Source organism: Chelonoidis abingdonii, chromosome 9 (assembly GCF_003597395.2).
Source record: "Chelonoidis abingdonii isolate Lonesome George chromosome 9, CheloAbing_2.0, whole genome shotgun sequence".
Lineage (NCBI taxonomy): Eukaryota > Metazoa > Chordata > Testudines > Testudinidae > Chelonoidis > Chelonoidis abingdonii.
This window is the reverse complement of record NC_133777.1, coordinates 27626974-27650084: the sequence shown is the minus strand read 5'-3', so window position 1 is coordinate 27650084 and position 23111 is coordinate 27626974. Positions and strand designations below refer to the sequence as shown.

Below are 23111 nucleotides of genomic sequence, written 5' to 3'. Positions count from 1 at the left end.
AGCGGAAGCCAAAAAAGACCTTCTATCCACTGGGTCAGGATCAGCTTTGTGAGATGATCATTCTTGGATCTAAGAGCCAAGTATTCAGGCTGGTTGAACAACCCATGGTTTTGCTGAATATCATTATCTGGGTTCAAATCACATTTTTGTAAAAAGTTTACCTTGAAATGCTTTTGGGACTGCAGCTTTTTAAAATCCGCTCACAATTTCTTCTTACTGAGGGCTTGGCTACACTGGAGAGTTGCAGTGCTGGTGATGGGGTTACAGCGCTGCAACTCACTCTGTGTCCACACTTGCAAAGCACAGCCAGCACTGCAACTCCCTGGCTGCAGCGCTGGCTGTACATCTGTCGCTTGGCGTGTAGCTATTCCAGCTCTGGTGAGCAGCCTGCTCATCAATTAGCCACCAAAAACGCTGTTATTGGCCTCCAGGGTATTAGGAGGTATTCCAGCATACCTTTTCAGCCACTCTGCTCATCGTTTCGCACTCCACTGCCCTGGGCTCAGGTGACCCACCCTTTAAATGCCCCAGGAATTTTAAAAATCCCCTTCCTGTTTGCTCAGCCAGGTGTGGAGTGCAATCAATCAATCACTGACCATGCCTCCACACCCCAAACAAGCCCCAGCATGTAACACTTCCGAGCTGCAGGACCTCATCAGTGTTTGGGGTGAGGAAGCTGTGTAGTCACAGCTGCGCTCCAGCTGTAGAAATTATGATACCTATGTCCAGATATCAAAGTCCATGCTGCAAAGGGGCCATGAACGGGACGCGTTGCAATGCAAGGTTAAAGTAAAGGAGCTGCAGAGTGCCTATTGCAAAGCCTGTGAGGGAAACTGCCGCTCAGGTGCTGCCCCCATGACCTGCCATTTTTACAAGGAGCTGGATGCGATACTTGGGTGTGACCCCACTGCCAATCCGAGGACCACCATTTCAGAGCAGGGAGAGGAGGGGGAGGGGGAGGGTGTAGAGGAAACCGAGAGTGAGGCTACTGAAGTGGTGGGAGACACCCCGGAGTCCCAGGAGGCATGCAGCCAGGAGCTCTTCTCAAGCCAGGAGGAAGCTAGCCAGTCGCAGCAGCTGGAACTTGTTGATGAAGAAGAAGCAGAGGAGCGGGTTCCCGGTAAGCAGCTTTTATTTTAAGGATGGAAATATTTTGGGAGAGGAGGTGGGGGTTATGGCTGCCTGCCTGCATGCCTAGATGTGGAATAGCCCATTGATGTGGTCTATCACGTCTCAGTAATCGGCCTCTGTAATCTCTTCAAAAGTTTGAGCCAGAGCGTGGGCAGTTCACTTGCGCAAGTTTATAGGGAGAGCCACCGTGGTCCTTGTCCCAGTCAGGCTAACGCGTCCGTGCCACTGTGCCATGAGGGGTGGTGGGACCATTGCTGCACACAGGCAAGCTGCATAGGGACCAGGGCGGAATCCACATTACTGTAGAAGACCCTCCCGCTCTTCCCAGGTAACCTGCAGCAGCGATATATCTGCCAGGATAAAATCCTGTGGAAAATGTAGGGATAGTGTTCAGTGCAGGTCCCCCCCAGCTGCTCTCTGCTTTCCCCAATGCACAGAAACCCCAGTGAGCCCTGACTCAAGCAGCTCCCCTTCCCAGGTGAGTCACGGCAGAAACATGGATTCATTAATCACTCATTCCCCATTACTCATCATGTCTTCGCTGCTGTGGCCTCTCTGTGCTATGTTTGCTATGTGTAAATGATGCTGCAAATAGTCTACAAACTCCTTCACTGTGATTATAAACAATGCAGCCTCTGTAATAAATGTTTCTATTTCTGTTTTTTTTTTAAGTGTCCTTGAATCCTCCAGCCCTATCACAGCCTGCTGAAAGACTACAGAACTTGAGGAGGAAACCAAGGAAAAGCAAAGAAATGATTTGGTGAAAGCAGTTATGAATCAGTATGCCAGAGAGAATAAGAGGCTGCAGGACTGGAGAGAGAAAATGCATCAGTGGAGGGAAACACAAAGCAGGAGAAAGGAATTGGCTACCAAGAAAAGCACAAAGCAGCTGATAAGCCTCCTGGCACGCCAAACGGACTGTATGCAGTCACTCGTAGCCATGCAGGCAGATCACTACCGTGCTAACCCCCCCCCATCCCAAAGCTCTCTCCCTTGTGCCCCACTGTTTGCTCAAAACCCCCTTCTCCAGCATCCTGGTTCTTACCACCACCAGCTGCCCCCAACACCTGTACGTTCACCTACCAGCCCTGAGAACTACGACCCTTACCCTATGCACTCAACCCCCATCACCATGCAGCATATTAATCCTGAAGTGCAGCAGGGCATTGCACAGCACTCCAGGCAGGACATATTCAAACCTCTGACTGTACAGTTCAGCACCCTACCCCCCTGCCCTTTTATGTACTGTATTTTTAATAAATGATTTCTTGGCTTTTAAAACAGTTTTTATTATTGCAGAAAGTGAAACATACTGTACCCCAAGGGAAACAGGCACTGCAAATCATTGTAACCACTGCACTTCACTCCTGTGCAAGGCACCAAACATTACTGTTGGCTTTCAGCCTCAAATTGCTCCCTTAAGGCATCCCTAATCCTTGTAGCCCTGTGCTGGGCCTCTCTAGTAGCCCTGCTCTCTGGCTGTGCAAATTCAGCCTCCAGGTGTTGAACCTCGGAGGTCCATTCCTCACTGAATGTTTCACCCTTCCCTTCACAAATATTATGGAGGGTACAGCACGCGGATATAACCGCAGGGATGCTGCTTTCCCCCAAGTCTAGCTTCCCATAAAGACATCTCCAGTGCCCTTTAAACGGCCAAAAGCACACTCCACAGTCATTCTGCACCGGCTCAGCCTGTAGTTGAACCGGTCCTTGCTCCTGTCAAGCTTCCCTGTATACGGTTTCATGAGCCATGGCATTAACGGGTAAGCGGGGTCTCCAAGGATCACAATGGGCATTTCGACGTCCCCTACTGTGATCTTGTGGTCTGGGAAAAAAGTCCCTGGCCTGCAGCTTCCTGAACAGGCCACTGTTCCGAAAGATGCGTGCATCATGCACCTTTCCAGGCCATCCTGTGTAAATGTCAATGAAACGCCCACGGTGATCCACAAGCGCTTGGAGAACCACAGAGAAATACCCCTTCCGATTAATGTACTCGGATGCCAGGTGGGGTGGTGCCAGAATAGGAATATGCGTCCCATCTATCGCCCCTCCACAGTTAGGGAAACCCATTTGTGCAAAGCCATCCGAATGTCCTGCACGTTCCCCAGAGTCACGGTTCTTCTTAGCAGGATGCGATTAATGGCCCTGCAAACTTGCATCAACACTATTCCAACGGTCGACTTTCCCACTCCAAACTGGTTCGCGACCGATCGGTAGCTGTCTGGAGTTGCCAGCTTCCAGATGCAATAGCCACCCGCTTCTCCACTGACAGGGCAGCTCTCAATCTCGTGTCCTTGCGCCGCAGGTGGGGGCGAGCTCAGCACACAGTCCCATGAAAGTGGCTTTTCTCATCCGAAAGTTCTGCAGCCACTGCTCATCATCCCAGACTTGCAGGACGATGTGATCCCACCACTCAGTGCTTGTTTCCTGAGCCGAAAGACGGCATTCCAAGGTGCTGAGCATGTCCGTTACTGCCACAAGCAATTTATTGTCACGCGCGTCAGGCGAATCGATATCATCGTCAAACTCCTCACTGTCACTTTGGAGCTGAAGGAATAGCTCAACTGCCAAATGCGATGTGTTGATGACATTCATCAGCAAAGTCCTCAGTAGCTCGGGCTCCATTTCTAACAGAAATCGTGCTGCAGACTCACAATGGCGCCAAACTGCTGGGATGTGTAGTGATGCACCACGGAGCGTTGGGAGAGGAAGCGGAATGACCTGCACCCTTCCGTCCCCTTCCCACAACCCACAGCACCAAAATGGGACGAGGTGCTCTGTGGGATAGCTGCCCACAGTGCACCACTCCCAACAGCGCTGCAAATGTGGCCACATTGCAGCGCTGGTAGCTGTCAGTGTGGCCACACTGCAGTGCTTTCCCTACACAGCTGTAACTCCCAGCGCTGTACAAATGTAAGTGTAGCCATACCCTCAGTCTCCTTGCCTGATCATATGATTAGCATAAAAGTGATATGATGTGAATCCTAATGCAGAACACTGGTCAGTTGCATCCCATGAATGCAGAGATAGCCATAGAAAAAAACCCTATAGCATTCCTCTCTCTGGGACTGATTGATTAAAAGAAACCCTGTCTCTGTTATACATAGTGAATTTCACCCCTAATTAGGCAGAATGTTCTATTTGTACAATTTGTTAAGTCCTCCTTTCCCTCATGTGATCATGAATAATCCTAGAAGCAGAAAAAATTACAGAAGTTTGCTAGATACATTTGCCAGAAATAATTTACTAGCTCTAATAGTAGATATATTGTTTAATTTTTCTTTGGACATTTTGAAAATAAAGTGTACTTGTTTTCCTTTCACCTAAGATAATTATAAATAGTTTATTTTTATTAATCACCAAAAATCCCTTATATTTTGAGTAAGAAGAAAATGGCGTGTTTGAGTGCATTTCTTCCTCCTACATCAGTTACTGACAAAAGTGCAGTCTCTGAGACCCAGTAACCGTCTGATCAGATAGTCACATCTTGTCCTCAAAACAGAAGAAGAAACCATGAATTGTGGAACATTATCTTCTCTTAAACCTATCTGGAATCCCATGGTGAGCAAACAGCGATTTACAATTGCCTTGTTACTCAATATGTTTTGGGAGGAAAATTGTTTATTAGTTCTTCAGTTATTTACAAATATAGTAGGTCTCTAAGTAGTAATCTTTCCTATTCAATTCAAATAGATTTACACCAGTATTGCACCAAAGACGATCAGGAATCTGTTTCAGTCGTTCTTTCGCATCTTGATCCCTGTATCTTTGCAAATTCCACACTTGGATTCCTTTCTCCGGTGGCAGTGGTAGTTTTCATGCATAGGAAGTCTCAACTCTGTTCCTATGTTTCTCAGTATCAAGATGGAAGCTATGAATTATGCTCTGCTTTTGTGGCCATGTGCTCGGTGTGTATGATATTATCACATGATAGTCTCAATATGTCTTATGCTTGGAGGTATCAGGGCTTTTCTCTTGGTCATTCATCTAGAATTAGTCTTGCAAAGTTGCATCATTGTGTTTCTCTTATCTGAGTTTCTAAGATTTTGTTTTGGAAATGAGTAGTACTTCAGTCATATTTAAGCCAAACTTCTCCATGGAAGTCCTTGAAGTGAATGGAATTTTTTTTGGAGTAAGGGCTCAGAAGTAACTGAGGCATGGATTTGGTTATAAGGCTGGTGGGTATATCTGATGCTCATGAATAATTACTGGCTTAATCCTTAACCTCATATGAGCAATCCTTCCTTATTCAGTTAGCTGTGTCAATTTCAACAGCTAGAGATTTTAAGTAAGGAGTCGCATCTTTTTCCAAAAACCACCCTGGAACATATATGTAGGAATGTATTCTAGTAATAGTGTTTTTTATGGTAAAGGAAAATAATTACTGCTGCAATAAATTGTAATATGTAATGCATGCAGTAAGCCAGTCAACCTATGATAATGTTTGAAAACTAAGTTAAAACATACTTTAGTTCTTTTAAATAAATAAATTAATGGAGATATACTTATCTCCTAGAACTGGAAGGGACCTTGAAAGGTCATCTAAGTCCAGCCTCCTGCCTTCACTAGCAGGACCAAGTACTGATTTTTGCCCCAGATCCCTAAGTGGCCCCCTCAGGGATTGAATTCACAACCCCGGGTTTAGCAGGCCAATGCTCAAACCACTGAGCTATTCCTCCCCTGTTTTTCCTGGTATTGCCTTTATATTACAGCATTTCCCATTATGTCTGCTGTAGTGTCTATTTATTCTTGTTAGAACAGTGACTTTACTTTTTGGTTATTCCTTATGATACTTACTGTGTTATACAAGTAAATTAAATAAAATGTGATATAGCTATTGTTATATGCAGGAAAAGAGTATTTATTTGAATATTAAATACAGATAAGGTTTCTCTTGGGATTGTTCCATCGCACATTTGCAGAATTTAATTTCAAGGTTTTACCACGCAAGTTCTTCTAGGAAGTTACTTGTATTTTTTTTTTCTTTGATACAAACTTGCAAAAGGACCTCTAGGTTTGTTGCAAACATTTTTTTTTCCGGTTTTCAATCTTAAAGCACCAGTTCATTACATTTCAAAACCTAATTAAAATACATACTGTTGTTGTAAACGTGAGTAACGCAATTTGTCCTATCTGTAATACCTTAAATGTATGTAAATTTAATATGATTGAAACTATTTGAATGACCATCTTGAGTTGCAAGAGAAAAACAAAACACCTGCCCCCCACCCAAAAAAAATCTGTAAGGTTCACTGTTCATCTGGTTTCAGTGGATGATCTTGCAAAGAAGATTGTACCTCAACTGAACCAGAGGTGGAGCAAAATTAAAAGTATTCCAGTTGCAGGAACCAAGTAATTTGGCATTTAATGAGCAACTTAGTATGGGTAAAGATCACAGCTTTAGTAGATTGTGACTTATGCACGTTTCAAGACATTTCTTTTACATTTACCATTATAAACCCTGGTAAGATTCTCCTGTAGGGGACCTGTGTGCTAGTTTGGAGTATTCTGTACTATAAAATGATTGCATAGTTGGCAGGGGACAGCTGATGTGGATCCTTAGATCCTGTGAATCCTTAGATTAACTCTTATGGGAAAAGAGAGGATTCCCTATGTGCATTTACAAAATTACTAGGAGGTTTGTAGCACCTGTATTGTTCTGTTACTGGACATAGTCTGAGTTTCTGTGTCAAGTGCCAGTTTTCTTCCATAGAAATAGGTGCACCAATGATGCAAGATACAAGTATCTGAATATATTAAATGCTGTGCATGGGATTTGAACCATTTTTGCGCAAAACATATTCACAGAAGTGCATCAGCAAGTATAAAATATTTAGCCAAACTACAGACCTATAGCAGAAGCAGGAATGTGTGAATAAATGGGGTCTTGGCCTGTAGGCACTGCAATAATACAGTTAATAGTCATGATATAACCCCACTTATCTTGAAAATGAGTTTCTTTGTACAGCTGAAGGGGCACACAGAGCCAAAATAAACGTGAAGTTTTACCTGCTTGAGGCAGAATTCTACCCTGAAATTGGTGGGGATGTGCACATATATACACTCTTTCCCAGCAGAGGCCTGGCAGTCATCAAGAGATCCATAGGTTCTTGGCACCAAGTCATCTCATTGGGCTCACGTCAGATAAGGCATGTATGGAGTTCCAGCATTTACACATGCGGCAAAACCTCATTGCTATGTACAAATGAAAGGGAAACCATGGAGGGGAGTCCAGATTTCCACATGGAGAGGGAGTGTTCTTGGTATAATGTGTAATTGGCTGTACAGCCATATTCTTTTCTTAACAGGACATCTGAAAGTCCTGAAACCCTGTTTGAATATCAAAGGAATTGCTGGGTCTGATGAATAATTTGTCCATTGATTATATTCCAGCTGTACATAAACTTCCAGTCTCCTGCCATGTACAAAATACGTGTGCCGTGTTTATTTTCCATAACTGAGGCATCTGTGTCCACATAGTGTATAATGTAATGTATTTAATGCCAGGTTCCATTAATGGTGAATATTTGTAAATGCCCATCTTTGCATCTTCTTTATGTCATCCTTTTACTTCATGGAAATGTATCCCAGTTAATGTATATGCCATTCCCTGTATTTCAGTGTCACCTCTGCTGTTGCATTGAACTTGGTTTAGCTTTTGAGTCCTTGGGACAGGCTTTGTTTTGTTTTGGTTTGGTTTTTTTGGGACAACATTGATCAAATTTAAATTACCTCCCACACCCTGTATTATTAATCACATTTTTGTTTTGCTATAGCACGTTTCTATTGAAACACTTTCTCTCTTCTGATCTCACTGAGATAATTTTTGAAAATATGGCTAATGTGGTAAGATGTAAATTTGGGGTTAGAAAATCTCATGCTGGTCAGGGAGATGAATATTTCTACATAAAATACAGCAGATGGCAGTGTAATGTATAATTCCTTGAGCCACTCAGCATTTTTTATGCATAATGGTAAGTAAAAATAAGCATTTGATGGTTAAAGGAAGAGGACTGGCACTGTCAGGAGAGCATTTAATGAAGGAAAATGATAGCTATATTATGCAAGTATTGTGAAATAGTATGAACTGTTTTACAGTATCTAGTAAAATATAACTTGCACTATTTTCATCTAGTGTTCTATGCGTTGATTGGCTTTTTGTAGTGGCTAGTAAGTATCTGGTGCAGAAAGTCCATGCACTGAGTCAGACACTGAAGAGATGTTGTGGACTTAATTATGATTTCACTTTAACTAGGAATTTAATTCTGATTTCACTTAAACCAGGAATTGCTCCTTTGAAGTGAATGGAATTAGACCAGTGTAAAACAGTTGTAACTGTGATCAGAATCAGGTCACATTTACATCTAAATCATGTAATCAGTGATTTAAAATACAGGTAATAAAAGCAAACTAGCTTTTTCTCCTTTAAGAAAGCATCCTTCTTTTTATTCAAATTCTGAAAAAAGAATGAGAATGGTGATCTCAGTAAACCTAAGGTCATAGACCCTGACCCTGGAAACTCTTGTTAGAGTAGCTTTCATACTGCACAGTATATTCTGCATTGGGTGGAGAACTGAGGGCCCGAGAGCAGCCCCCGGCCTGTGTCATCCATCCAGGTCAGGGTCTCCCCATGTCAGCCTGAGCTCCCTGGCAGCTATTACTACTACCCAACTCTCTGGTGGGACAGGGAGTGGGGCCTTGTGGTGAGGGGCTATAAGAGGCTGGCGCTGCCCCTGAGCCTTGGCATGTGTGTAGCAGTGCTGCAGGGAATCTGGGACAAATGCTGTCCCAGAGTCATTCAGCCAGGGACCACGACTTGAACTCTGCATTTTGACAGTGTTCCACCCAATTCGGGATGAGTGGTCACCCTAGCTATGCCCCACGCTGAAGGGACATGTGGGAAGTAGCCCAGGGCAGTGGATTGGGATTTGCTGCAGGGAGGACCTTGTGGATGCTGCTTCTTACAGGGCCCTGGGCTTGGACCTGGTGGAGAGGGAGGACCCAAGTCCCACTACCTCACCTCCTTAACAGACTAGGCCCAGGTACTGTAGGAGAGCAGAAGATTCACAGTTTAGGGTTAGGATCAGGCACTGCTTGGTCCTCCCTGCTGTGAGTCCAAATACAATTTCCTGGGTTACTTTCTACCTATATGTCCCTTCAGTTTGAGGTGTGGCTCCTTCTAGTGTCCAGACAGTCACTGATAGGAGTGGCAAGGCCTGGAAGCTGGGTTCATTAACCACTAGGATGTCCCTCCCTCTGAGCACCCTATCACAGAACTTATATGGGTTCCAAGCATGGAATCTGTGCTTGCAAATCCCTGTAGAGCAGTGGTTCTCAAACTTCTGTATTGATGCCCCTTTCACACAGCAAGTCTCTGAGTGCGATCTCCCCTCTTATAAGTGAAAAACACTTTTTTTACATTTAGCACTATTATAAATGCTAGAGGTGAAGTGGGGTTTGGGGGTGGATGCTGACAGCTTGTGACCCCTCATGTAGTAACCTCGTGACTCCCTGAAGGGTCATGACCTGCAGTTTGAGGACCTGCTGTAGAGGATGGCTGCCTAAATAAATATAAGAGGGGTAGTCTGGATCTGTAAAAGCAGCAAAGAATCCTGTGGCACCTTATAGACTAACAGATGTTTTGGAGCATGAGCTTTCGTGGGTGAATACCCACTTCGCCGGATGCATCTGACGAAGTGGGTATTCACCCACGAAAGCTCATGCTCCAAAACGTCTGTTAGTCTATAAGGTGCCACAGGATTCTTTGCTGCTATTAAATAAAAATAAAATAACTATACTATGTTTTGCAGTTTGTTGTTAAAGAACAAACACACACATAATCATAATACCAACCCATATCTCATTTGCAGGCCCTGATCAGAGATTTACCCCAGAAGGTCACGTTCTATTTCTAATGGGTCTTTATTGAATAAACAGTGCATAGCAGCTGGTGCACAAGAAAAGTAATCCTGTTTAGGTCGTTTCAAACTTCTGCTGGTACCTTTAAACAATAAACAGTACTTTGTCATCCTTTATGTGAGCGATACAGAAACAGGTACCTTCTATATACAAACTAGAAATAACAGCTAGAAGGGAAGAAACAAAATAAATAAATAAATTCACTGCATTTGGTTCAACCCAGAGGCATGCCACAACAAAGGTCATAGAGGGTTAAGAAACCACGTATTTCCAGATTGGAGGACATGCTCAAAGTTTCTGTCTCAGGTCTCTTGGTCATAAATTAAATACATTATGGCTTTCAGTGCCACTAGTCTATCTATACAGGTTTACATATTACAAGTGCATTATTTATATTTTTCCACTAAGTGCTAAAGGTTTCCAAAGTCTTTCTCTTAAGCCAGTAGATTTAGCAAATGAAAAGTGAAATATAGCAAATTTAGTACTGGTTAGGTGGATGGAGAGCAACCTTTAGTATTTGTGCCTTCGAGGGAGATGCAAATTTCCAACGCTTATCCTTTTAATTTCATAATTTAGTTAACATACTGAATATGATTATTCACATAAAAGCAAGTATATTTTATTTGTTTCTTTCACTTTGCCATCTTAATTCTGTCCTAATAATCCATTATTGTGTAATCATGCTGTATATTTTGTCCCACGGAAATTTAGTCTGTAAAACTTTAAGGAATTCTCCATCAGCATATCCACTTCTTGCACCAGCTTCCCGCTTCCACCTCTGGAATAATTGGAGAGAAGGGGTATTCCAGGGGGTGGTGGTGATGTACAGGACAAAGCAGTGCCCCAATCCACCTAATCCACTATTTGCATAAGGTCCCTGGGGACCTATATATACATACCACATGTACGCTGGTGGGAATGAATTATTTAACCATTAAGGCTGGGATTTTCAAAAGGGGCCTAGAGAAGTTTTGCCCGCTCCCCCTGCCCACCCTCGCATTGACTTTCACCCAGAAGCCAGATAAGGTTTTTCTGCTCTCAAGTGAAACCTATTTCTTGTTTCTAGTCCCAGAAAGCCCCTATGATGCTAAGGATTTTATGGCTCCCTCTGGACTTGTGGTAGTTGAAGAAGCTGGCTTTATAAGTGTAAGGATACAAAACTTAGCCCCCATTACTTTTACAAAACATCTAACCATTTTTCGAAAATCTATTTTTCCTTAAAACATGTGTCATATACAGAGTACCTATTGGTTGGTGTGGTATCAGTTGGCACTACTTTGGGATGACCTTCATAGCACACTCAGTGCTTCAAAGTAGTGACAATGGAGACATCCCCAATACCTGAGAGTGTAGCTTTATACCACACTGCAGCATCTAGTTATTCTTGTCCTGTGTATAGACAGGTAGTTCAGAATACAGCAACAGCCCTATGGCTATGGCTATTTCTGACCAAACTCCATTATAAGGGCAGATAGAAGGGTGAGAAATGCACTCAGAATAGAAATTAGTAGGTAAAGCAGGCTGACTTTAACACTCTTTCCAGTTTGTGACACTTCCTGGGGGTACCTACGGTTGTGAATCATCTTGCTACGGCCTGTCCTTAGCCTGAGGAAGCCACGTCTGTGCCTGCCATGGGTCAGTTCCCTGAGTTCACAGCAACACCAGCACTCCCATCAGCCTACATAGGGTCCACAGTACCTCTGCAGGTTAGTGATAGGCATGTTCCAAGCCCTCGAGTGTCCCCAGTCCTTTTTTACTGGACACCCTTGGCATTCACAGAGTCCCTGCTCCCAGTACATCCCAGTTTACCAGATAAGCCTCAATCACCATTCCCCTTAAAACAGAGCACTTAGATAAGTTTATAGTAGAAATAAGTAAAAAATGTATTTAACCAAACTAGAGATTCAAGTGATAGCAAGTAGAAATATTGGAAACAAATAGTGACATATACAATAAAATAACATGCATTCCAGAGCCTAGTCCAGGCTCATCGAGAAGCGTCGCCACCGAAATGCCGCTGAAATTCAGCGCCATTTTGGCGGATGCTTCACCGCCCCCATGGTCCTTTGTCTGGCGCCCGCCAGACGAGAAGGTTGGGGACTATTGGCCTAGATTTACTGAACTAGTTACTGTCATGTGTTACAGGGCTAAGCTCACCCCAATTCCTTTCAGCGTATTACATCCAGCCTTGGCTGTGATCTTCTGTTCATGAGACAAGAGACACTGTCAGCTTGTCTCATGAGTAGAAAAGATCCAGGATGCTTCCCATATCCCCAATTATGCCCCCACCCCCGAAAAAAAATGTCTTTACTCAACCAGCATGAAGCATCCTGTGTGCCTCTTTCTTGTCAATTTCACAATCTCTTGATCAGTATTTGGCTGAGGTTGTATCTAGGCCTCATTATGAAGCATATAACGCACACATGACCAACCAGAGAGAGGGAGAGCAGTGTCTCTTCACATCTGCCTGACAAGAGCACATTTACCACCTTCTGGTGACCTGTCTTAATTCACATATCTGAACATAATTTTCAGTACAGATACAAAATTCCTTAAACATTTTCTGTACCTACTTTTCCCAGTGATAGATGACTAGTGGGTGCATAGTGGAGACCACATATGCCACCTACTGGTAAACTTAATATGCACACATCTGACCCAGAGGATTCCTGTGAAAACTCTGTGTACATCTACACACTCTGCTAGTTGTCACCAAGATGTTGCAGGGTGACACAGGTAAACTTCAATATGTATTTCAAATATGTTTTTGGCTAGAATAGTTTTGTTTTTTAGTAAGTTGCTTTTTGTTTACTTTGCTGCTCAGATGGGTTGTAGGAGTTTTAAATGAAGACAGATAATCCATAATCATCCTCTCCTTACATCCTTGTGTGAACTTGTGCATTTTTGATCTTTCAGTCTTCTGTGCACCCATCAGTTTACTCCTCCACCATGTATAAATGCTTCATTTCACTCCTACATGCCACTTTCTAGTCCTGGTGTCTACAGTGTTTGATGTTTTTCAGTAAGATGTTTTAAAAATTCCCTAATTCAAACTGTCATTACCTGATGGCCCTCCAAATAATTGTCATCTAATAAAAACATAATTATGTGCTTAAATAGTAACTATTAACTATTTTCCTTTTTCAGACTTTTACAGACAAGGTTGAGGGTTGGATTTTGTTTTTGTTTTCACTCCTCTGTCCCTCCCAATTTGCCTTCAAATGTCCTTGATAAATGTATGGAAAGTTGCATTTTTATATTTGTGTAAATGGGGCGCTATGAGGTGAGAGGCAGAATGGAGTCCATAGAGAAGGTGTCCTCCCACAGCTTCAGACAATTGGGGAGGGGGTGACGCACTGTTCTTCATGATGGTACATCTTAAAGCTACAACCTAGATATTTCATCTACCTTTCCCAACTGTCGCAGGGTGGGGAGCAAAGATGAATTGTGTTTTCTTCTCTTGACAACCTTGGATAAGATTCCAAATGAGTAAGATAGAACAGTCAATAGCTGTTGAAAATTTTAATTATCTCTATATTTTAGCTAAATATTGGATAATCATTTACAATCACTGTTGATGTGACTGTTGAAATGAGAGGGGATTATAAATGCCTCCTAGATGTACACATTTCATCAGAGACCAGTGCTGTGTTGAAACATGTATGGGCAGGGAAGAGTATGTAGGGCAGGTGGAAGTATATCAGAGGAGCAACAGTTCCCAACCGGGAAGTGAAGATGATCTAACTCCAGATCTCCTGTGCTATAAAGTAAATAGCAAGTTATTATTTTTTAAATAAGTTATCTATCACCAGTGTTCTAAATCCTCTATTTCCTATTGATCTCTATGTGGATGAAGAGTAGTCTATATTATATTGTAACTACTTTTTCTTTTTACTATTAATACTAATGTTAGTATTTAATTGGGGGATCCAAGTATTTCTACAATCAGAGATCAGGGGTCCATTGTGCTCTGTACATAGACATATAACAAAATACAGCCCCTGTCCCAAAGAGCTTGCCATATAAACATATGACCAGAGATCGCAGGTGGTTATGACAAAGCAGCAAGGGAAAGGACAAAGGAACAGGGCAACCATTGTGTTGAGTATAATAAGCAGCATTGCACTGCACTAGCATCCTGAAAACTGAGGCCTCCATGAAGCTTTTTTCTTTAAACTATCTACTGTGTATGTGTGTTTATGCACATTGTATTGCTTTTGATTGATGAGTACATATGTTGCTGTTTCTCAGGATTTATTATTTTTAAAGGTGTTTGCTAAAGATGTGCCTGGGATATTGAGTATCTAAGACTGACATTACTGCTGATTGGACAAAGGGAGGTGACCAGAGAAATGTTGCAGAGATGGCATTAGCACAAATGTTGTGAACTCTTTATCCCTCTATGTAGTCAAATTTTCTAAAGGAAAACAGTGTGGTGTAGTGGACAAAGCACTGATCTGGGAATCAGAAAACCTTAGTTCTTCTCCTGGCTCTGCTACTGGCCAGATGAGTGACTTTGAGCAAATAATTTACCCTCCATGTGCCTCCATTTCCACCTATATAAAAGCAATTATAATGATACTTACCTCCTTTGGGAACTTCTTTGAGATCTACATAGCACTATGTAAAAACTAGCTGTTGTAATGATGGAGACTATTTATGACATGGATTCTGCAAATGCTTACCTGTGGGAATAACTTTATGTGCATCTGTAGTTCTAGGTAGACTCAGTGAGACTACACACATGGGTAAAGTTACCCACTTGTGTTAATGTTTTATAGGACCATTGTCTAAAATCAGGAGTACTCAACATTTTACCTGGTATCAGTTAAGTGAAAATTATAATTATTCCAACCGCATCCCCCAAAAAAAGACCGTAAAAATCAAACAAAAAATATCAAGTCCCCAGATTCACTCCAGACTGTTTTAGAAACGTAGTTGCATTTTATAAACAACACTAACGGATGGACCCAGAGAGGATTCAGATCTAAAATGAAGTCTTGGGACGTACATAAGTATATTTACAGTGTAGTCTAATATAATTTTAACTAAATTTATAATGGGTGTGAAAAGCACCAAGTTTGAAAAATGGAATAATTACTCTCCAAGACACAGTCACTTTAGCTGTACTTAATTTTACTCCTTGGGGGAAAATTTATATGTAGACCAATGATAAATACCGTTCTTCTCTTTGTGCTATGTTAGAGAGACTACAAACAACATGTGCATAGATCTTCTTTTTTGTGCTGTGTAATTTTCTTTCTGGCATAGGAGATTTATTGTTGTACCTTTCATATAAGGAAGGAACGTTATGCTTTTTATTTATTAGAATTTTTTCCATTGCTAAGTAGGACAAAGGTTTTAGAATTTCATAAATCCTTTTGCTTTTGTTTGAAAGAAGTTTTTGTTTTTTTGGTCAGCAGCAGCCAGGGGAATAAAATACCTTGTGTTGATGTGTATTGCTTCAGACTTCACCCTCTTGTAAGTGCGTACTTGACATAGTGGTATCCAAATGTACTCTGAACCTCTGAATGTAGTGTAAGGAAGTATTATTGCATATTTCTTTATTGAGTGTCTTGTGAATTATATTTGTCATGCAAGTTGTTATGGAAAAAAGAAACTACAATGATTATATTTACAAAGTTAATGATATTTAGTAAGGTGGGTAATTACAACAGTTTTGAATTATTTTTTTAACTAATCTTCACAAAACCTTGGCAAATGGTTCAGCCCATGCCACAAAAACCAAACAAAACTTGATAACTATATGCCATATTGTACCACCTATCTGTTGAAAAACCCAAACGGGGGTGGGGGGGACAGGAGCCCTGTGGACTTTCTCTTACATGATCCCCGTAGCAGAATGGGTCTAGGGGACAATAAGGGATATAGGTGATATAATCCTTCAAACCCACAGAATTCCCAGCCTTTCCATTCTGCCTTGATGGACCCACTTTACCTCTAGTAGCATAGTTATCTCACAAGTTGTGCTGTCAATGACTGAACATTCCCATGGAGTCCTGATGGGGACCCAGCAATAATAACCTCATATTTGTTATTTCTGAAACATGTAGGGATAGCCCACTCACCAGTTCCTCACTGGCCTATGTCTCAAATTTAATGCCAGATCTTGGAAACCTATTGGAATGGGGGAGGAACAGGAAGGGGAGGGATATTCACTGGAATCAGTTCTACCCATTTCCAGTACCATTAAGATTAGTTTCCCACCACTAGCAGATGTGGAAGGGATCATAGGGATCTGTTGATTAATTCTTCCTGTGATTAATATTTTACTTGTATGGTGTGCTGTGAAAATGTTAGCTTGTTCGTGTGCTGCTTGGAGTTGTAGTGTGGATGTGTGAACCATTTTAGGTATTAAACCCAGGAAAAGTCCTGTCTCTCTTTCTCTTACACTGAACTCAATTGGCTTTTTTTAAAAAAAGTTTTAATATATTTTATTTGGTTTAAATTCAAGGAAAAACATTTAAAAATGCTTCTACACTTCACAGGTCCACTTTAGACAAACTGGAAATGGTAAAATTATTATGAGTGGAAGGCTGCTCTTGTGATGGTTGACTTGACTCAAAAAGGGAAGTACAGGATTTTTTTTAAGATAGTTTGTCTCGTGAAACAGCCATCTAAATTTTGTATATCAAAGAGGTTTGAATAGTTCAGATACCCTTCAAATAAAGCGTCTGAATTTCTGATACTTCCTTGAACTGGAGATTTACCTCCACTTTCTTTGGAGTTTACCCAGTTGCTAGTTATGTATATGTTGTACCATTACTTTGTGTGTACATCAAGTGCAATTGTGATGAAAGGTAATTACAGTCATTGGAGGTATACTGTGGTGAGATATGTCACCTACGTGCCTCAATGTGGCGTGGAGGGGACTTGATGGGACAGCCCCAGCAGCAAGGGGGAGAGAGTCTTGCTGAGGGACAACAGGAAGCTCCTCCCACATCCCCCACCTTGGAGTTTCTGGCAATAGTTGTGGGGGAAGGGGTGCTGATTGGTCAGTTCCCCTCCGGCTCAAGGATTTAACCTGGAGAAGGGCCAAGTAGAGCCTCTTTCAGCTCTGTTCCAACACTCACGCTCCTCATCCGGAACTGGGAATCCAGCTTGGCAGATGCTTCAGGTCTAGCTGATCACACATTTGAAGGTCAAGAAGGAATTTTTTGTTCTCATGGGGCCAGTTAGCAGAGGTCCAGGGAGTTTTTTGCTTTCCTCACAGCACCTTAAAGCCACTGTAAGTTGAGTAGAAATGTGCGTAGTATCTAACTGATGTACTTGGTTGAGCTGTTAATTTTTCACAACTTGCATCTGGTTTCCAATACAGTTTAAAGGAAAAAAATGAGCAATTCCCAGAGGTAAAAGACCTGAAATTTTGCTGATTGGCCTGGGGCTCATGGAATAGGGTCAGACATTGTGGCACTAAGGGGGCCAAGGTCCCCCACCTTTCTGCACCTTGCTGGGGAGTGGGCAGCGTGCTAGAACTCAGAAAGAGCTGAGTCCTGGGTGGTAGGCTGAGGAAAGCATACCTCGACTAATTACAGATCATATGACTGGAGACCTGTAACCCCCATACTGGAATCTCTTAAATGTCTGATATAGAAGAGTATGGGTGATGGGCAGGTAGCTCCCCTCCCATATGTTTAACTTTAATAAAAGTTGGTTCTGTCATTTAAAATCCATCCATGTGTGTGACCTCATTTTGTTGCTGTGTCCGGATCAATAAATGAATATGAGTTATTGTTTACACCCAGTAGAACTACAATGGTGCTTTGTGGTAGCTATGTACTTTGCCTTATGTAATCAAAGAACAGTAAATGAGAAAACAAGGCTTTCTTCTTGACACAAATATGTCCCCCAAATCCACAGTGCAATCAAACGTCCTTATAAATTTTACCTTATTATTTTCCTGTGCTTTACCTTTCAAAAGAAGTATGCTTTATTTGAATCTGTATATTTTTTTCTCTTTGTAGATTTCAAGACAACAGATGAGTTGTGAAAGAGAACAACTAAGGGTAAGTGCAACAATATGCAGAATGCTCTTCCCTACTCTACAATAAGCAGACTCTTACTCATGTCACAACAAAAAGTTCTCTTGAAAAATGGACTGAAGCTTTTGGGTTCAAGAGAGGAACGTATTCATCTCAGCTAATTTACTATTGATTGTGTTAGTTAATATTGTATGTCTTATTATGAAGTACCATTACAGTATGGATGGATTTTTCTTATATAATTTATTTGGATTTGGCAATGAATACATTTTTTCGGGAATTTCTCTGACACTCGGGTCCTTTTATTTATGTACAAGATGAAGCCCTGCTACTTATAAAGGTCAAATGTCTCACAATCCTTCCCCATTTCCAGCTTGTTTGAGATGCTGAGATATTCTTTTTTTCACGGTCTGTGCTACACCTGTTTTCAGATAAAAATTAATGTCAAGATCAAGAGCAAACTTCAGAAGAGTTCAAGGATTGTAGAATATGTATTTGTTATGGTTTTGTGGCATGCTCTGTAAATAACGGAGTTCCTATACCTAAGTTGCTCCGTCTTTGTTTTGATTTTTTCCTTTAATGGAAGCGTCAGATTTTCTTCAGTATTTCAGTCTGTGCTGCGGGTTCAAATGCATCTGCAGATGCTTTTTCAGCACCAGTATGTTTATGCACAATTAATAGGTTCTAATACTTGTGCAAGCTGGTGTTAAAATGTATACACACACAGCAAGTATTTTTTAGGAATATGGCCAAACAGTGGGAAAACTAGTTTCGTCATGCCCTATGTTGGGTGTTTCCTTGCTAAAACTATATTTATTAAGAGTTGAGAGGCAACTTTGTAGCACTGGCTGTGTAAGAAGATGTATATTTCTTTTTATTTCCTTATTTTTTTTGTTTTTGTTTTTAATTTTTGGAAGTAGAAAATACCACCACCTTGTTTTTGTGGCCATAAGACTGGAACCAAGCAGCAGCAGTTCTGACAAGACTGACAGAACATTACGTATAAATGTAAACAAATATTCCATTCATAGTATGTGTTTCATGAATTTAATCAGAAGTTTGTTTTTTAAGTTTTGTTTAATTTTTTTGCTATGAGCTATTACTTGGTTTTAACAATATGATCTTTCAGTCACACTAGTCAGTTGGAATCTATCAAAATTATTAAAGAAGTTGTTACGATAGTCCTGCTCACTATGCTGTATTATGCGAGCAATACTTCTTAATTTTTTTTTTTTTGGTAAAATACTTCTTCCTTGCTATTTGTCTTGCTGATGTAAGGTGACTGCACTAATGTTAACATGGAGATTTAGGAGCTGTGAAGATGCTCTGTTTTGTCATTAGAATAGTAATGTCTCAATGGAGCCAATTGTCAAAGCTGAAAGATTGCTATGAGTTGTACATCACTGGAGGGCAGTCTTCTTGGGAAGAAGTAGTGCCATGAGAATCAAAAAAGAAGTTTTTTGTTTCTTTTTATTAAACTTTCTTCTCTGAATTGAGGAAAGAGAACTCTCAAAATCTGAGGGAGGCAGGCTCATAAATCCTTCATAAGTATGTGTGGTTTTGTCTGATTACTGAGTAAAATGGCCTCTTCCAGCTTATTTTACAGCAATACCTATTGTTTCATGTGATTTTTTTTCAAATTATTTGAATCTATTTTTTCTATCCAATCAATGTAAAAAAATATAGTAATCACTCTGGTTGAGGGTCGCTATCAGAGGTGTTTGTGTGCCTTCCTAGATATGTGCTGTCTTGTCTATGTACCAGTCAGCTCCTGCCTGAATTTAACCCTTTATAGCGATATACTAACTAATACAATAACAAATAAGTGGCTGGAAGATACTATATTCATAGTATATTAAATTCCTTATGTCCAAACATTATTATGATAAATTTATGCAAGGTAGTATGAAGCATGTTGTATTGCCTTATTGTATCCAAACATAACTGAATATGAAAAATACCATAAAAAAGCTAATAACAAAATGAAAGTGGTTACTTTTCCGTCCCATGTGCTGAAAATTGATTCACAGTCAAGTGACTAGAGGTGTTTTGGGGGGTGGGGTTTATTTTTTGTAACCAGACTCAGCTTTACCACAAGCTGTATGTGAACTGCACTAATTGAAAAAAGTTATGAAAGCCTCCACATGGAAAATAGAAATGTTCTATGTCTACTAAAATTACATTTAAAGCAACATTGTCTAAAGTAACAACATAAAGAAAACTGAATGAATGACTTGATTGAATGAAAGAATAAATGTGGGTGCAGTTGATAAAAACAGTGTTGAAGCCATCGTACGTTTATGGTCAGAAATGACAGCTTCTTACTCATCAGATCGGATTTCTGAATTTTTCTGAGTCTTTTTTGCTTACAGTTTTTCACCACTGTTAGTATTGAAGGGTCACTATGGCTGGGAAAGAAAGTGGTGAATTTCTGTTGTCATTCACATAAAGTAAATGGTCAATGAAATTCAAATGGCAAACCTTTACTACTGGAGATGACATAAAAGGTAAAAGAGGCCAGTTTAACTTCAGGTGCCCAGCTGAGACTGCAGGGAAGACAGCTTCGACATGGATGTCACTGAGTGAATTTCAACATGTAACTCTTAATGTCATTGTGTCAAAATCACTTTTCTGATATAATTGCATTTCAATTAAAATTACAATATATATAGACAGCGCTATATCACTGAAACTAGAAGACAATTAGAAATTCTAGAATATGAAAGTCATCCCACAGCAGCAAAGATCCAGGAAGATTGCAGTAACACCAGCTTGAAGCTAAGTAAACTGGAAGCACAGTCCTAATTAAATATTCTCCCTGTGCTGCAAGTAAGCCAGAGTAGATGTGACACTATCCATCAGTGGATGTGATTCAAGAATATCTGTGTAACAAACTCCCACTGGGAACACAGTGTCCATTTCATGAATGTGTGCCAGGGTATTACAAATTCTTTGTTAGCTATCCAATTCAGCACTTGTACCATGAGCCTCACTTGTACCTCTTAACTCCAGTAAACCCTTTCTGCCAGACTGGCAATGTCCTTGATCCTGGCCCATGACAGGCAGTCCTCAAGTCAAGGATACTCCACCTAGAGAGAGAGCAGTGATGCTCCCTGGTTTATTGGGAGGTTGTAAGAAAAGGTACTCTGATCAAACCTTGATGATAAAGCCAGGTTGGGAATGGTAAATTTGGAGTTATTTGGCCACGTCCAAACTAGGAAAAATAGGTAATTCTTAAACATGTTAGCTAACACATTCTTAAACCTCTGTCTCATAATACAAATACATAAAATCAAACCAGACATACCAGTTGCCACCTTGATAATTTATTCATATAGTGTATCCTTTTCAGACCCTTTGTCTACTTTGGTTACTTTTAAATTCTAAGTTGAGGGCAGAGGCTTTCTGATTTGGCCTGTTAGTATAGTACCTAACATAATGAAACTCTGCTGCTGATCAGGCCTGAGGGTACTCTCACTGTATGAATGATAAATAATTATAATCATTAAGTAGTGTTGTATGTCTGATTCGTTTTGTACTAAAGAGCTGAATAAGGCATTGGCCACCAGTTAATGACTTAAACAATTGTCCCTTCAACCTATTATCCATATCCTCTTGTGTGCTAATCTGTATGCTGATTGGAAGTTAATGCTTATGATGTCTAAATTATTTAATTGAGATCTCTCCAACTTATCAACACTACCTAACTGGCTGCAATGGAAAGCAAAGGACTTCACATTTAGCGCACGTTGAGTGATTTTTTTTTCCATTGATGTATATAACAGTCAGATTTCTGAAAGCTTTTTTTCTGGTATGTCACCTGGAACATTTAAATTAGCTTCTGTACCAAATGACTGGAGGAGAACTAATGTGACACCAGTTTTTCAAAAAGGGCTCCAGAGGTGACCCTGGCAACTACAGGCCAGTAAGCCTCATTTCAGTACCAGACAAATTGGTTGACACTATCGTAAGGAACAAAATTGTCAAACACATAGATGAACATAATTCGTTGGGAAATAGTCAACATATTTTTTGTAAAGGGAAATAATGCCTCATCAATCTACTAGAATTCTTTGAGGGGGTCTACAATCATGCAGACAAAGGAGATCCAGTGGATATAGTGTATTTAGATTTTCAGAAAGCCTTTGACCAGGTCCCTCACCAAGGGCTCGTAAGCAAAATAAGTAGTCATGGGATAAGAGGGAAGGTTCTCTCATGGATTGGTAACTGTTTAAAAGATTGGAAACAAAGGGTAGGAATAAATGGTCAGTTTTCAGAATGGAGAGAGGTAAACGGGTGTCCTCCAGGGATCTGTACTGGGCCCAGTCCTAATTCACATATTCATAAATGATCTGGAAAAGGGGTAAACAGTGAGGTGGCAAACTTTGCAGATGATACAAAACTGGTCAAGACAGTTAAGTCCCGGGCAGACTGCGAAGAGCTACAAAAGGATCTCACAAAGCTGGGTGACTGGACAACAAAATGGCAGATTAAATTTAATGTTGATAAATGCAAAGTAATGCACATTGGAAAACATAATCCCAGCTGGATGGGGTCTGAATTAGCTGTTACCACTCAGGAAAGAGATCTTGGAGTCACTGTGGATAGTTCTCTGAAGTCATCCACTTAATGTGTAGAGGCAGTCAAAAAAGCAAACAGAATGTTGGGAATCATAAAGAAAGGGATAGATAATAAGACAGAAAAAATAATATTGCCTCTATATAAATCTATGGTACGTCCACACCTTGACTACTGCGTGCAGATGTGGTGGCCCCATCTCAAAAAAGAAATATTGTAATTGGAAAAGGTTCAGAAGAGGGCAACAAAAATGATTAGGCGTATAGAATGGCTTCCGTATGAGGAGAGATTAATAAGACTGGGACTTTTCAGCTTGGAAAAGAGACAACTAAGGGGGGATATGATAGAGATCTATAAAATCATGAGTGATATAGAGAAAATAAATAAAGAAATGTTATTTACTCCTTCTCATAATACAAGAACAAGGGGCCACCAAATGAAATTAATAGGTAGCAGGTTGAGAACAAACACAAGAAACTA

The 23111-nt window shown here is 40.8% G+C and overlaps 1 protein-coding gene and 1 long non-coding RNA gene across 9 annotated transcripts in view; both read left to right on the top strand.

The window, feature by feature from the left end:
* The window catches only part of RBFOX1 (RNA binding fox-1 homolog 1), a 2554959-nt gene that overhangs the window by 1915811 nt on the left and 616037 nt on the right, over positions 1–23111 (top strand). For all 8 annotated transcript variants that reach the window (XM_075069299.1, XM_075069298.1, XM_075069294.1 and 5 more), the window contains exon 6: positions 18036–18077. In XM_075069299.1, the coding sequence (XP_074925400.1) occupies positions 18036–18077 (42 nt within the window). The remainder of the gene's footprint in view (positions 1–18035; positions 18078–23111) is intronic.
* On the top strand, positions 958–2412 carry LOC116833462 (uncharacterized). The gene is made up of 2 exons (XR_004375693.2): positions 958–1120; positions 1804–2412. It is a non-coding gene; the product is annotated as an uncharacterized LOC116833462 (long non-coding RNA).